Here is a 14,575-nt window from a genome sequence, read left to right on the forward strand (position 1 = left end):
GAATTTTTACATCTGTTTACTTAAAACTTTTTGCATATGGTTGCTACTTCCTGCATTAAATATGTCTGTATGTTGTTCTGTGTGTGAGGGAAGCAAACTGGCCTTAGCTTTTTTTTTTTTCCAATTTTCTTCCTTTTGCTCATTTTTTTCTATTTGTTCTGTAGGAAGTGTACTGCTTTCAGAGGTGTCTTAGTTTTAAATAGAATTTCTTTGGGTGTTCCAACTGGGGTGTTCAGCTTAACAGATGACTTCATGCAGGATGGTTCTTGTGGAAGTTTCAAGGAAAAACTTGATTTAATGATCCTACCCCCTTTTTTTTGATGTTGTTGTTAGCCTAAAAGCTCACATTTTAGTCTCTAAGTGACAGTACTAGGGATCTTAGTAACTGTTTTTGGACTTTTCTTTTTGAACTAGACATAGACATTGTAAATGTCTGTTCCTTTTTAGAAAATTGTAAAATCACTTTTAACACTATTTTTTTTCTGCTTCTCTGCATGTGCTCTCGGAAAATCTGAGCCAGTAATACTGCAGTCTTCTGCATTTACATGAGCACTAGTGCATCCTCAGCACTCAAAAGTACAAGGAATGCCTTATAACGTAGTATGGTAAATGGGGCTGTAACAGCTAGCAGCTTCTCAACAGAGTAATCTGGAAAGTAAACAAATACTTGGTTGTTTAAACAAAAACTAGGTTGTTTAATTCTAAATGTGCAGTGTAATGCAACAAGTTGGGTCTTTAACTTGTGTGCTTCATTTATCTGTTGTCAAATAATGAACTTTTAATGCTCAGTGATCTTTTTAGGTGGGAGTTTGGGGGGAAGTTTGCACAAGTTAATAGATCTGTGAAAACTAGAGATTGTGCAGTGATCTCAGATGACAGTAAATCTTCCATTGTTTCTTTCCTAATGGAAGCATGTGGTGGTGATGAAGGCAGGTCTTATATTAAAGATTAGAAAGGCAGTACTTGAACTGTTGTTTTCAGTCAAATTTCTGAATGTAATGAAAACATGCTACCTCATGTTTCCTTAACTTTGTTAGTTATCTTCAAACAAGCAGTCTTTTAGCTAGTGATAACCACTTAACAGAAGATGAACGCAAAAGCTTTTGCCAAGAAATACTAGATTTTGCCAATCAGCAAGAAGAGAATCAAGGTAAGTCTGGTTCTTAAATGCGTAAAATTTAAGCTGCTCTAATCTGATATTTCCCTACAAGCAGACTGAAAAGCTTTTTTCTTTGGTTTCAATGCCTTGTGTATGACTTCTGAACCAACATGGTGCTTTTTCCTGTCATCTTCAGAGCATTTATAAAACTTTTGAAATAATTAAGGCTATGCAGTGATGATAGGGTAATTAAAAGTTTTCATCCTGAATACCAGGAGGCTTTTGTTTCACCTTGCCCATCTGTTTGTCTGCTTTGCTTTTATTTTACCATACCTATTTGTCTGCTTTGGCAGCTCATAATTTCCCTTGTATTGTTTTTTTCAATTGCTACTAAACTTTGACTCTGCATTGCTGGCATGCAAGGTGATGATATTGCATGCCAGCTGACATGGCAGCTCTGTGATGATATTTTGTTTTCTGATGTTAGATTTGTTGCCACCCACTTGCAGCTTATTGTTTTGACCATACTGCTTTTTATTTTTATACATTCCTCTGCTTCATTAATATCTTATCTCTGAAATTGGTCATAATCCACATAGAACACTTTCTATAGATCTGAAGACTTCATTTTTATGCAGAAGTTTTTCTCAATGAATGGATATATCATATACTATTCTAGACGTGCTGAGAAGCATTAAGTTTTGGTACTGCCTTCAGTGTCTTTGTTTGTTTGTTTTTAATCTAAAAAAGTAAAAGACTCTTATCTGGTAAAGCTGATGGCTCAAGGCATCAATCTGATTTGTTAGTTTATTAGGCTTGTATTTGCTCTTTATTTATGTGCTCTGGGAATTTTGCCATTGTGCTCATCTGTGACAATTTATGTAGTAGTTAAACTTCCACTTAGATACTATCTCTTCACTTAGTTGTCTCAATAGCTTAAGGAGTAGTAAAATGGTAATGGATGAATTGTTAGAAAATAAATCCCAGCATCTTAAATCTCGTTTCTATGCAAGATAAAATATGAAAGTATTGGTTTGTGAAATGCTGAATGAAATGAAAAGGATTCATTGTGAAAAGTTGTTGATCAGTTTAATTCTTAGGGATTAAATTTTGAGGGGGAAAATCTGCTGATCCCCAGGAACATAGGAAGAGAATAAAATCCCTGATTTTTTTTTTTTTTTTTTTTTTTTTTTTACCTTTTCAGGTCAAAAGGTTATATTGCCTATGCACTCCTTTGCACAGTTAAAAACTCTACATTTTGACCCTCCAAATGCTGTTGTCCATGTGGGTGGGAAGTTGTCTATTGAATTGACTTTGCTGAGCCAAATGCCCATCCCTGTCCAAGTGGATCAGATTGCTATTCATGTTCACTTCAGCATTGAGAAGAATAATTACAGAAAAACAGCTGAGTGGCTCACTAAGCACAAAACCTCCAATGGCGTTATCAGCTTTCCAAATGAGGTTGTAGGATTTCCTTTGTCAAGAAACAACTTGCCAGCACTGGAGCTATATGAAATGTATGAACGAAGTCCCTCAGATAACTCTTTGAACACAGCAGGAATTATCTGCAAAAATGTGCACATGCTACTACGAAGGCAAGAGAGCAGCAGTTCTCTGGATATGCCCTCAGGGGTGACTTTGGAAGATGGAGCTCACATGTTAAAATGCCACAACTTGATACTGGAACCAGGGGTCAATAAAATAACGTTCAGTACTCAGGTATGTTTTTATGGTTGAGTGAACATAACACTTGTGAAAGAACTAAAAGCACTGGTTGAGGAAGAGCATAGTGCTGGCAAGTGGTACCTGTATTCCTGTTACATTTTGCCGTCCCTCTTGTGGCTGTCTTTTCATTGCCCTAGACCATAATTTCCCTTTAAAGAGGGCTGTTGGTTTTGTGCCAAAATGTACTGGTGACTCTCCTATTAGTAATCGTGAGTCAGCCTTCCAAAACTTAAACGTCTTGATTGTTGCTGCCAAAAATTAAACTGATGAATTCATATACAGGATAATGCACTGTTCATCAAGTCTGCCTTTGCCGATAAGCTTATTCAGAATAACGTTAAAAATATTTTGGTGGGACAGGATTTTCTAGCCTTCAGTAAGTGACTGTGTGGTTAAATTTGTTTACTAGCCTGTTGTTCAATATAGAAGGTGGTAGAATATTTTTTCATTTAGTGGATATAGTAAACATCCTACTTGCAAGAAGTATGACAAAATTAAGCGCAGCATTAAATATTTGAATTTAGAAGATGTCAGAATTAAAATTGCCCCATTATTTATCTTAATCTTGCAATGAATGAGAAAGGACATAACATAAAGAACATGAGGATTCTCTGTTCACTCCTGCAAATTTAGTTTCCTGTAGCACCTGTGAAAATGGGATCACTATCTAAATGCCACCCTCAGAAAATGGCTCCCAGTCGTGTTTCTGCCATATAATGTCGTCTATGAAACTCCTCCAGTTCCTCACTTACATGTGCCTTCTAAGTCAGATTCATACTTGAAGCAATCCATTTTTCCTTCCTTTTTTTTTTCCTCCAGCAAGCTAAGTAGTCCCAGTAATTGCTGAAGTATTTAAGGATAGTAGTGCTCATCTCTGTTCGCGTTACATTACTGCTAGTGCTAGATGGCATGGTACCCAAGGCCTGCTGATTTCTACTTACTACTCCTGGTCGTTTTGGTGTTTTTTTTTTTTTTTTTTTGAGGGGTAGGGGTGGGTAATTTTTTGTGGTGTGTGTGTCTGTGTGGTGGGGTGGTGGTTTTTTGGGTTCTGTTAATTCGTTTTTTAAATGCTTAATTCTTTTTGTGACCTCTTACTTTTCTGCTCTGTGGTTCACTTGTTGCTTTACTGTTGTTGCTTAATGAAACGAGGAAAGGCATTTCCTTCCCAGCTTAGTTCTAGCAAGTAAAATGCCAAGCCTTCTCAAAAGCAAGACTTCACCATCTGTTTGAAGTTCCAGAAGTAGGAGCCTCTGGCCTCAAAAATCTTGTCATTCTGTTCCTTGCTTTATCTTTAAATACCATCTCCCTCACCTCTGTAATTCTTCACAGGAAAATATCTAGTAGAGTTCAGTGCTACAGTAATGAACATCAGTGTAGAGAAAGTTTGTGTGAGAAAACGCAGAAATTCAGCGTAGCACCTGCATGATTAATGAGAGAGAGGGAAACAATGAGGAATGTAACAGGTGTTTCATAGCTGCTTCATTTGCTGAACATTATCTGATCTACATATTGGAAAGGGTATGGATGCCCTGAAGAAAGGATTTTTGCAGTCATATGTGGTATATATGCCTGCTAGCAGCATATATGCTTGCATGCTGTGGTATTTTCCAATTGCTTTAAATTAGCTTTGCTTCCCCCCCACCTTTTAAAAAAAACAACAAAAACAAACAACAACAAAAAATAATTTTGAAATGAGTATCTGCATTCTTTCTTTTGACGACCAAAAATTAATAACTTAATAGAGCTGGCCAGGAGGTTTCTTTAGCATATTTTAGATGCTCCACGCCCAAGACTTTCTCCATGTTTAATTTCTTTTTTATCCCCCTCTTCTTACACTGTTAATTTACATCTATTCATCAAACTTTATTCAGAGTAAAGCTGAGTGAAGCTTTCTGTAGGCTTTTGCATACTTTGCCTTTCCATTCCTCGAGGCACTGGGGCAGAAAATGCTAGAGAGATGTCCTTGTTACATGTGCACATGCACGTTATGGACCTTAAGTAGCTAACAGGTATCTAAGGATGGAAGTTGAGTTCAAGTCTCTGATGATACAGTGTGAAATGGCAGTGATGTCATTTGAACTACCTACTGACTTCATTTTTTTTTTAAGGTTTCCTAATCTTTCGAAGAATAGAAACAACTTAGTGGGATTTGTAATTTGATGGAGATGTAGTTTTCTTTAAAATAACTTAGTTTGTATGTAGAACTGATTTCAGGTAAAGGAGCCTTAAGAAAGCCATTAGAGACTGATCTGAGCCGGCACTTTGGCATAGTAGGAACTGGAAGCAATCTGAAGCCACAGAAGAAGAGATATGGATGAAAAGCTAGATATAGATCTACTTAATTTTGCCTTGTTCTGCATGCTATTGTAGAATGGACAGCCTTATGCTGATAACTTTTCCCAACTATTTTCCCAACCTTTCTTTCTTGAAGGAACTTCTTATGGGAAAACTGCTCAGTATGAATCCTACTTACCTTTATGAAGTTGTTCAAAGCATGACTTACCTGTCCTGAAAGGGAAAATTGGAATGTATTATGACTTTGGACAGTATATTACTAGACAACATGATGAAAACTTCTCTAGATTTGAGCTGTAGTATTTACCACATTTTTTTAAAATCTCAGTGACATTTTTTGTTTCTAATTAAGTAGTGCTTAATTGCACTACTTTTGCAGAACGAGGAATTACAGTACTCCTAAGATGCAAAAGGAGAATTATTCTTTTTTAAATTTCAGACTGATTATTAATATTATGTCAATTGATAGTAATCTTCCACATGATCCCTTTCAGTGTATTTCCTCCAGCTTTAAGAGATCAGAAAGCATTATTAAAGTTCTTCAGACCAGTATTTTCATCCCGTGTTGAGGTTTTAAGTATGCATGTATTACAAAAGACTTGAATCGTGTTTTTCTGTTTGTAAAATAACGAAGGGATAAAATTTAGTGACTGTGTTGTCTAAATGCATTGTACTGATTTTCAGCCAGGATTTGCTTTGTAAATAACCGTGTAAGTGAAGTTTAATGTTAAGTCATTGCAACTTTTCTGCATAACTTTTAATCCTACTCTAGATTTAACTCTACCCAGCATCAATATGTATTGTATGAATTACACTTCGTAAAATGGCACATGGAAACATCTCCTATTCCCTAGCAGTAGTAGCTGAGAGCAAATAGAATCAAGAATAAATACACTAGCAGATGATAGTGCTACAGATTTGCTTTTTATAATGTTATGTAAAAACATATAGAGTCACATTATACAGGGCAAGGGAAGAGTTTGAAATTAAATATGTATTACTTTTTTGTAAGCGTTCATGGGCTGGGTGTGGGTGTGTGAAATCAATAGCTTATGCTGAAGGCTTGTATAAATGTTGTAGGATGTTATGAATGTTAGCCAAATAAGTGCTTTACTACTTGGTAAATATAATTTCAGCGCTTAAATGTAACTATTTTAATGTATGTGGCATGGGGAGGGGAGTAAGGAGGGGAACAAAAAACCATTCCCAAATAACAATTTGACCATGTAGCTACTGTGTTAGCTATTCTGATTACTGGTACATGTTATCTCTTGACTCAGCCAGCACTCTGCAACACCTTTTGTGAAAATCTTGGCACTTAAAGAGTGATTCTGTTGGTTGGTTTGTAATTTACAAATGCAAAGAGTCTGATAGAAACAAGCTGAAAAAATACTTGTCCTTAGTGGAGGACAAGGTTGTTATAGAAGTACTTCCTAAGCTGAAAATGCCATTCAAATGTTTTCTTCAAAGGCCAAGGAACCCGGTACGTACACGCTCAGGCAACTGTGCACTTCAGTGGGAAAAGTACAGTTTGTCCTTCTTCATATTTATCCAATTGTGCAGTATGATGTATATTCTCAGGAGCCCCAGCTAAAAGTGGAACCATTGACTGGTAGGTACAACTGCTACACTGAAGTTGCTTTGTTAAATTCTGTTATACTCTCATTGGAACTAGACTAAGTGTTTTGTCTTGATTTTTTTTTTTTCTTTTCAGAATTATGTTGCTTTACTCTTGGTTTTGAGCTAGCAGTCTAAAATCAAATCTCATTTTTCAAACTATTTCAAACATTGACATCAAGTATGATGTCAATGATGCCTAGTTTCTCAACAACTAATTTCAGAACTTGGCTCAAATTTGAATGTGTAGTGTCACTTAGATACTAGGTATAATTTGAGTTCCCACGTGGATTAGGAGAACTGAATAGTTAGATTTTTAATTGAACAGATCGGTTAGTTCTGTGACACTGCTGTCTCTGGTATTTCAGAAATATGTTGTAAGAATTGGATTTCTCTGCTGGAGATAATATAAAGTTATTAGAATTAATACTGAATTTCATCCATTGGTTTCATGGATGGCTGAGCATTACTTGTTGTAGAGTTTATTGTATTTTATACGCTGAAGTTAATAGTGATTTTGTTTTCAGTCTATTATCTGAGGCAATTGAGTTAATATGTATTTGCACTATCATCTCAGTTACAGGGGTTGTGATATGTGGTGAGGGAAGGACAGGCATATTGGGGAGAGGGGAATTATTCAAATTAGCTACTGATGAAATGTGATAGTTCTGATTCAGATAGATATTTGAGAATCTGTGGGTATGCTAGCATTCTTATCTTGATTAATTAAATGTAGCATGTGCGTATGACTGGCACCATAGATGCAAAAATATAAAGCTGTTTACAACCTGGAGAACTTTGCAGAAAGCTTAGTACATTATTTGGGATTGTATCTTTTTACTGAATTCTGTGCTGTCATAGCTACGTATTATGTAAGTCAGCTAATCAAAACCTAGGTCAGACACCCAGCATGGAGAAACAGGTGGTTTCAGTTTGAGGGACCAAACCCACTCTGTTTTGGACGGCTTAACATTGTATAACACAAAACCCCAAACTTTTAAATTACCCAAAAATGCGTGACAAATTGCTTGGATGCATTACTAGCAAACATTAGGGGTGCATTGTAACCGTCTACTAAATGAGTTCTGGAATCCATTAACAATTTCTGCTTTCTTCTTCAGATAGCCTTTTGGCTGGTATTCCACAGAAAGTGAAATTCACAGTGACTACTGGTCATTACAGCATGAAGAATGGGGATGCTCTGCAGCTCAGTAACGCTGATGCCATGCCTATTCTGTACCATCCCGAGAGCAAGGCAGTGATCTATTCCAACACCAGGGGTAAATGATCAAGTAAAAATCTTTAAATAGCTGAAAATTTAGTAACCCTGAAGTAAAGCTACATTAAGAACAGTGTCATTGTTCTTAAGTAGGTGTTATTAAGATCAATTTTAGGGACTTGCAACTTCGTACTTCAGTGCAGAAAAGTCTTAAACTTCTACCCTCAGAGTAGTACTATGAACTTTTCAGCAAGTGTAGCTGGATAACTTTTTCTTTCATAGATGAAATTCAGTGGGTATAGAGAAGTAGCTGCTGAGGTGAGCATCTTTTATGATTTCCAAATGTGTTGTGGTGAGCTTATACTGTGCAGGCTGTGCAGACATCACATTTTTATTGTGAAGTAATCTAAGTTTTTACTTAGTGCTCTGTGTAAATGAAACATTTCCTTTAGCCAGTGTACGTTTAAACACACGACATCAAAGGTTTTGTTTTTCTCTCCTGAACTTGGATGCTGTTTTGTCTCCTTGGTTGCTCAAATACAATTAACTTTTACATAAATGGGGAGAATGGTCTTAAGAGACATAATAAAATTAAGATTAAAATAGGCAATACAGATGCACCCTGTGTGTAGTATTAAACATCCATGATGAATGCTAAGAACACTAATGTGTGTGTTTCAGTAAACTGTAAGTTTGTTTGAGGTAAAAATGGATTATGAGACTAAGGAGGTGCAGTACTTTGTGAAAACTTCAGTGTGTGTCATATGATAGACTGAAGTAGCTCTTTAGCTAATTGGAAGCTTGTTACCAAGTCGTCCTCAGAGTCCTTTCTCGAACATTGGAAGGGACTGCCACACTGAAAGTGGTGGTTACCTTCCTGCAGTTTGAAAAGGATACAGCATTGCTGTTGAGAAGTTGTGAACAGCAGTGGCATTTAAGATGTGTGGATTATAGTTAATATGAGAAGGGTAGTAGGGAGCTACGTAACATGGTTTCTCATTGTTTCTGAAAACATGAAGGCCTTGCTAGGAAATGCTTGTGGTACCATGTATTTTTAATGACAGAAACCAGCCCAAAAAGCTAACTTTTCGTAATTACAACTTAAAATGAAAATCGGGAAGGGGTGAATGTCTTAAAATCACTTTTCTCCCCACTCTACACAACTACAGAAAAGATCTCAGAATCATCATTAAAGATTCAGTCTTCCGAAAAGATTACAAGCATCAGTTTGCCAGTGGCTCCTGCATATCATGTGATTGAATTTGAACTAGAAGTCATGTATTTACCATCAGCCACAGAATCTGCAGTGGAGAGAGAAAATGCAACAAATAAAGAAGTTCACAGAAAAAACAAAGAGAAGCAGAAACAGGACAACTGTATGGCTACTGTTGATCAAAAAGTAAGATGACATTTAACACTTCCATTATGAAATCTCTTTGATCACAGGGGCATGAACTCCACAAAATATGAGTGGTGATAGTGGCAGGAAAAACTGCCTGCATTGAACTGACTTTCCCTTAAAATGTAAATACAAAAATCATTCTAAATGTTATAAATGTAAAGAATTTATAAGCAGAAATAGACACTGTTTACTGTGTGCCCAACTGTTCCAGTCCTTAGTACTCTGAGTTTTAATGTTCTGATAGTCTCAGTTTTTATAGGATGAATGATACTTGTGTCTTTGTGAAAGGTAGCATGGTGGTCTTTAAATCCTCCCTTCTGGCTCATGGAAAAGATACTGCTTCCACTTGCAAATCATAAACCTTGTATTTGAATAGCAGGGTAAAAAGGAATAGCTACAGACTAGCATTACTAAAATGTAATGTGACAAAAGATACTTTTTTGCCCTCTCTTTCCCTGCATATACAAATATGTTGCTAAATGTACATGCTTTAGAGTTGGAAGAATGGCAGCCTAACTTCAAGACAAACTCATTAGTTAAGTGTGCTGCTTAAAGTTGAAACAAATACTCATTTAATGTATTTTTAAAATATTTTAAGCTTATATTTAATAAAGTCCTATAAAGACATTTCACTAATAGTTCTTACAGCAATATATTTAATATTGATCTTTTACCAGATTATTGTATTAAGATGCTATTAATATTGTCGCTGTTCTTTATCTTTTCTTTCTTCTATGCACCTTCCTTTATTTCTGGTTTTCAAAATTGGATGTATGAGTTTCTACAGGAAAAGCTTCTTCAAGATTTCATGCCCTGCTCAGGAAAAAAAAAAAACAAAAACGACTAATGTTTTTCTCAGATTAGTTCTTGACATACTGATTTTTTCTTTTTTTTTTTTTTTCTCCTTCTGGATGCGTTAGATGTAGACACTTGCTGAGCAAAGATTTGTTTTGAAATGATGAGAAACATAAAATCGTTATATCAAAGACCATTGCGAATAAAAAACTTTTGTTCCTTTTTCCTTTAGGTAACCATTGATTGTCCTTGGTCAATTTACTCCACTATTATTGCATTAACATTCTGCATACCTTTTAATGCCAAGCATTCCTTATTGTCAGCTGGCAAACGGTAATGTACTCATTAAGTATTTGTTGTTTCTTCTTAGAAAACAGAGTTGGATTTTCATAAGTAATATTTATAGCTGGCCTTTTTTTTTTTTTTAATTGGGCTTCTGTTCTGCACAGCTTTGCACTGAAAGTTTGCATATTTTCTCTAGTGCTCTTTCATAACAATTAAATCAGTTTTCAGTTATTTCAGTTATATGGTTTCAGTTATTCTGGAAATAAGACCACAACAGAAACCAAGCTAGCTAATTTCTGTGTAGTTATTTGTTTTTATTTAATAAGAAAGAGGGTGTTTTACAGCCTCATTTCTACAGATTAATAAATACTGAGAAAAGACTGCAAGAAAGAAATACACTTGCTTTTATGTTTTTGTTTATGTTTATGAGCTGTTCACTTTGACAGCAATTTTATGGACATGTATGCTTTTAACTGTAAATATTCAAATTTGGTAGCAAATTGAACAAACTGACGTGTTTTTCAGGAAGTATGTTCAAGTCTGCATACAGAATTTGTCAGAACTCTGTTTCCAGCTTTCAGACAACAGCCTAAAAAATTCTGCTGACTGTACAGATTTGCAGCTGGTACCTCTGAACCCTGATTCTCAACAGGTAAAGATTCTCTTCATTTGTGAACTTGTGACAGGAGGGTTAGATGAAACTTCTCGCTAGTAATACTAGCGTTTCTAAACATAGTTTTTCTAGTAAAGATGATAACTGATGTTTGGTCAGATCTTTGTGGTCGTATAAGTAATTTTGATTCTTAAAGTTGCTTTAGAAGGCACTTAAATCTGTGGATGACAGATTAAATTGTAAAAGATACAGAGAATATTAGGTAAGTTTTCAAACTAGGCCATTTGCTTTGTACAAAAGCAAATACCCCATTGAATTTTTTCAGCCCTGTATGAACATGGCTAAATTGCTCATTGTTGTTGACTAGGAAAAGGATATGCAGGCATGCTTAATATCTTTATTAAATATGACTTAAGTAAGTGTGAAAAATATTTTATTAGTGTTCCCTCTTGAAACACTGATTCTGACAGTGAAATGTTTCTCTGCTTTTAATAATGCACGTATAATTAAAAGATTTCATTAGTACTTATTTGGGTTGCATATTTTTCCTGTTTTACTGTACACTAACCAGGTAACCTTGTTTTTTTAATCTGTATTAATGCCAGAACATACAAATGTGTGTATGTGCACGTGTATTTCCATTTCTTTCTCAGAGGAAGGAAAGAGCTAATACTATAAACAATTTTTCTTGCAGGTCATATATAGTAAGCAATCAATATTCTTTGTATGGGAATTAAAGTGGACAAAAGAGCTCCCTCTCTCCTTGCAGTGCCTGTTTTCAGTCAGCTTTTGTCCAGCTACCTCTGAAAAACAGTCTCTTACCCTGAAGCCGTTCACTTACGAGTTCCAAGTGGAAAATTTTTTTGTAAGTACTTGTAAGTATATCATATTAACTGAATTTGGTTTCCTAATATATGCAAAGGTAAGTCAAGAAATATGTTTTAAAACTTCGCTTTACACAATGAGATCGATACTTACGTAGAGCCATTGGAAAGCTAGGTAGTTGAACAGCAAAACTGAAGAGAAGGTAAAACCATATGTTTACCCCTGGAATGGGATAGGGGGAGAGCAATACTTGTGTGAGTTTCTCTGATCTTCTTCCTTGTTTTGGTGTTATTCTGTATTTTTGTTTTCCCCTCTCTGGGCTTGTGCTATGGAGAATGTCCCTAGACTACTGAGCTACTTTTTCTCTGGTGACTTCAGACAGTCTTCTCTAAAACAAATAGCCATTTTCAAACATCTTTGCTATTGTAAGCATCTGAATTGTTTTTGTATCACTTGAGATGAGCTCCTCTAATGAAATATTTAAGGTTTGCTAGGCCATTATCTTAAACGTTTCTTCTTTTCCCTTATGGACAAACTTCTTACTCCTTTGATCAGCTAGGAAGCTTAGGCCAGGTATGACTTCCCATTAAAGGAATTCTATCAACATTATTTAATCTCATCTCTAAATTCACTCTTGTGTTACCCTGTTTGATGTTTGGGTAGAAAGTAGCAAAATGAGAAATCTTTCATTGGGTTAAACCCTTTGGTCTGTTTTTAGCATTGCTATGTTTCCTACCTGCTTATGACAAACTGGCACCGAGGAACAAGGTATTTGTTTACCTACCAACATGTCACTAACATTTTTGGCACTTGTATCAGCATCCTTCCCTGGATCTTTTTTAAGGGAAATGAATGTATTAAGCAGTGTTTCTTTTGTGTACATGCTGCTGGTATCAAAAATAGTTTGAATCAAATTTGGGTTCACTTAGCAATATAATGAAGCGAGGATTACTTATAACTGAATCTTGCATTAAGGAGATGTAATAGAACATGGATGTTAAATGCAAAGTTAAGTTCAGACTGCTTCAATTGTCCAGGTGTGTTTAAATACATGTAAAATGCCTTTTTTTGCTTGATAACAATATTTTTTTTTCCTTACAGACATTGTACCATGTGAAAACTGAGATTTTTCCACCGTTGGGGACAGAGTATTGTAAAACGGGCTCACTCTGCTCTTTAGAGGTGTCCATCACCCGACTTGTTGACCTCTCAGAGGTTGACAGAGATGAAGCATTAACAGAATCAGATGGATATTGCACAACAAAACTTATGTATGAAGGTAAGAATATTTTTCTTAGGCATATTGACAAAATTCTCCGGTAGTTTTGTTTCAATAATGTAATCTGCTAGAGCTTCTGTGACATATATTCTGGTAGTGTAAGCATGGCTCCCCTGTGTGAAGCAGTTTTCATTTAATTAGGCTGAGTGTTGTGGTTTAACCCTGGTAGGCAGCTGAGTACCACACAGCTGCTTGCTCACTTCCCTCACAGCGGAACTGGGGAGAGAATCAGAAAGGTAAAAGTGAGAATGCTCATGGTCTGAGATAAAGACAGTTTAATAACTAAAGCAAAAACTGCACACACAAGCAAAACAAAATAAGGAATTTGTTCATTACGTGCCATCTGCATATAGAGGTTTAGGAAAGCAGGACTTCATCATGTGCCATGGTTACCTGGGAAGGTGAGCGACATAACTCCAAATATGCCCCCCAACTTCTTTCTTTCCCCCAGCTTTTATTGCTGTGCATGACACCACGTGGCATGCGACATCCCTTAAGTCAGTCTGGGTCAGCTGTCCTGGCTGTGTCTCCTCCCAGCTTCTTGTGTGACCCAGCCTCCTCACTGGCAGGGCAGCGTGAGAGGCAAAAGAACCCTCGACTCCGTGCGAGCACTGCTCACCAACACCTAAAACATTGGTGTGTTATCAACTCTACTACAATCACAAATCCAAGAACATAGCACCATCTGAGCTACTATGAAGAAAATTAACTCTAACACAGCCAACACCAGGACACTGAGAATATTTTGTTTTCCTTTTTATATTCCACCTGAAGACAAATTAAATGTTGCTCAAACTGGATAGATAGTTGTTTGAGGCCCAACTATGGTCCTTTTGGCATAGGGCTGTTTTCTTACTGCGCACAGCTCTTCACACACACAAGCCTGTGAGTTTTTTAGGTATTGCAAAAATACTAACTTCAAAGTGCTCTAAACTATATTAAGGATTCTCTATTTCTTTCAAAGATGATCTTTGTAGTGTTTTCTCTTTTATTTTTGCAGTTGTTGACAACAGTAGTAACTGGGCAGTCTGTGGAAAAAGTTCTGGAGTGATATCTATGCCTGTAGCAGCTCGAGCAACTCACAAAGTCCACATGGAAGTGATGCCACTGTTCGCTGGATATCTACCCTTTCCTGACGTCAGATTATTTAAATACCTCCCTCATCATTCTGCTCACTCCATGCAACTTGATGCTGGTAAAGTTATCTTGAATACATGGCTACTTACAGAAATGGTTCTGTTTCTTCCATGTTCATGAGTAAAGAGGAAAGCAAGGAGGTGTATTGAGCAAGTAGCCTTAGGTGTTGTTCTTACTTACCTTCATTCACAGTTCTGATTTGAAACTTATAAGATGCTGCTCTAACAGGAACTTTTAATTCAGGTTCCAACTGTATTCTTTAAGGAGAAATAACAAATGCGTTC

At 36.3% G+C, this 14,575-nt stretch overlaps 1 protein-coding gene across 2 annotated transcripts in view; it reads left to right on the forward strand.

The window, feature by feature from the left end:
- The window catches only part of TRAPPC10 (trafficking protein particle complex subunit 10), a 42,324-nt gene that overhangs the window by 25,072 nt on the left and 2,677 nt on the right, over window positions 1–14,575 (forward strand). The window contains exons 13-22 of one of the 2 annotated variants that reach the window (XM_035545941.2): window positions 1,038–1,150; window positions 2,304–2,818; window positions 6,590–6,731; window positions 7,858–8,016; window positions 9,125–9,354; window positions 10,385–10,485; window positions 10,963–11,089; window positions 11,745–11,915; window positions 12,977–13,154; window positions 14,155–14,349. In XM_035545941.2, the coding sequence (XP_035401834.1) occupies window positions 1,038–1,150; window positions 2,304–2,818; window positions 6,590–6,731; window positions 7,858–8,016; window positions 9,125–9,354; window positions 10,385–10,485; window positions 10,963–11,089; window positions 11,745–11,915; window positions 12,977–13,154; window positions 14,155–14,349 (1,931 nt within the window). The remainder of the gene's footprint in view (window positions 1–1,037; window positions 1,151–2,303; window positions 2,819–6,589; window positions 6,732–7,857; window positions 8,017–9,124; window positions 9,355–10,384; window positions 10,486–10,962; window positions 11,090–11,744; window positions 11,916–12,976; window positions 13,155–14,154; window positions 14,350–14,575) is intronic. The other variant, XM_035545942.2, reaches the window with a different exon arrangement.

This window comes from Cygnus atratus, chromosome 1, assembly GCF_013377495.2.
Source record: "Cygnus atratus isolate AKBS03 ecotype Queensland, Australia chromosome 1, CAtr_DNAZoo_HiC_assembly, whole genome shotgun sequence".
Classification (NCBI taxonomy): Eukaryota; Metazoa; Chordata; class Aves; order Anseriformes; family Anatidae; genus Cygnus; species Cygnus atratus.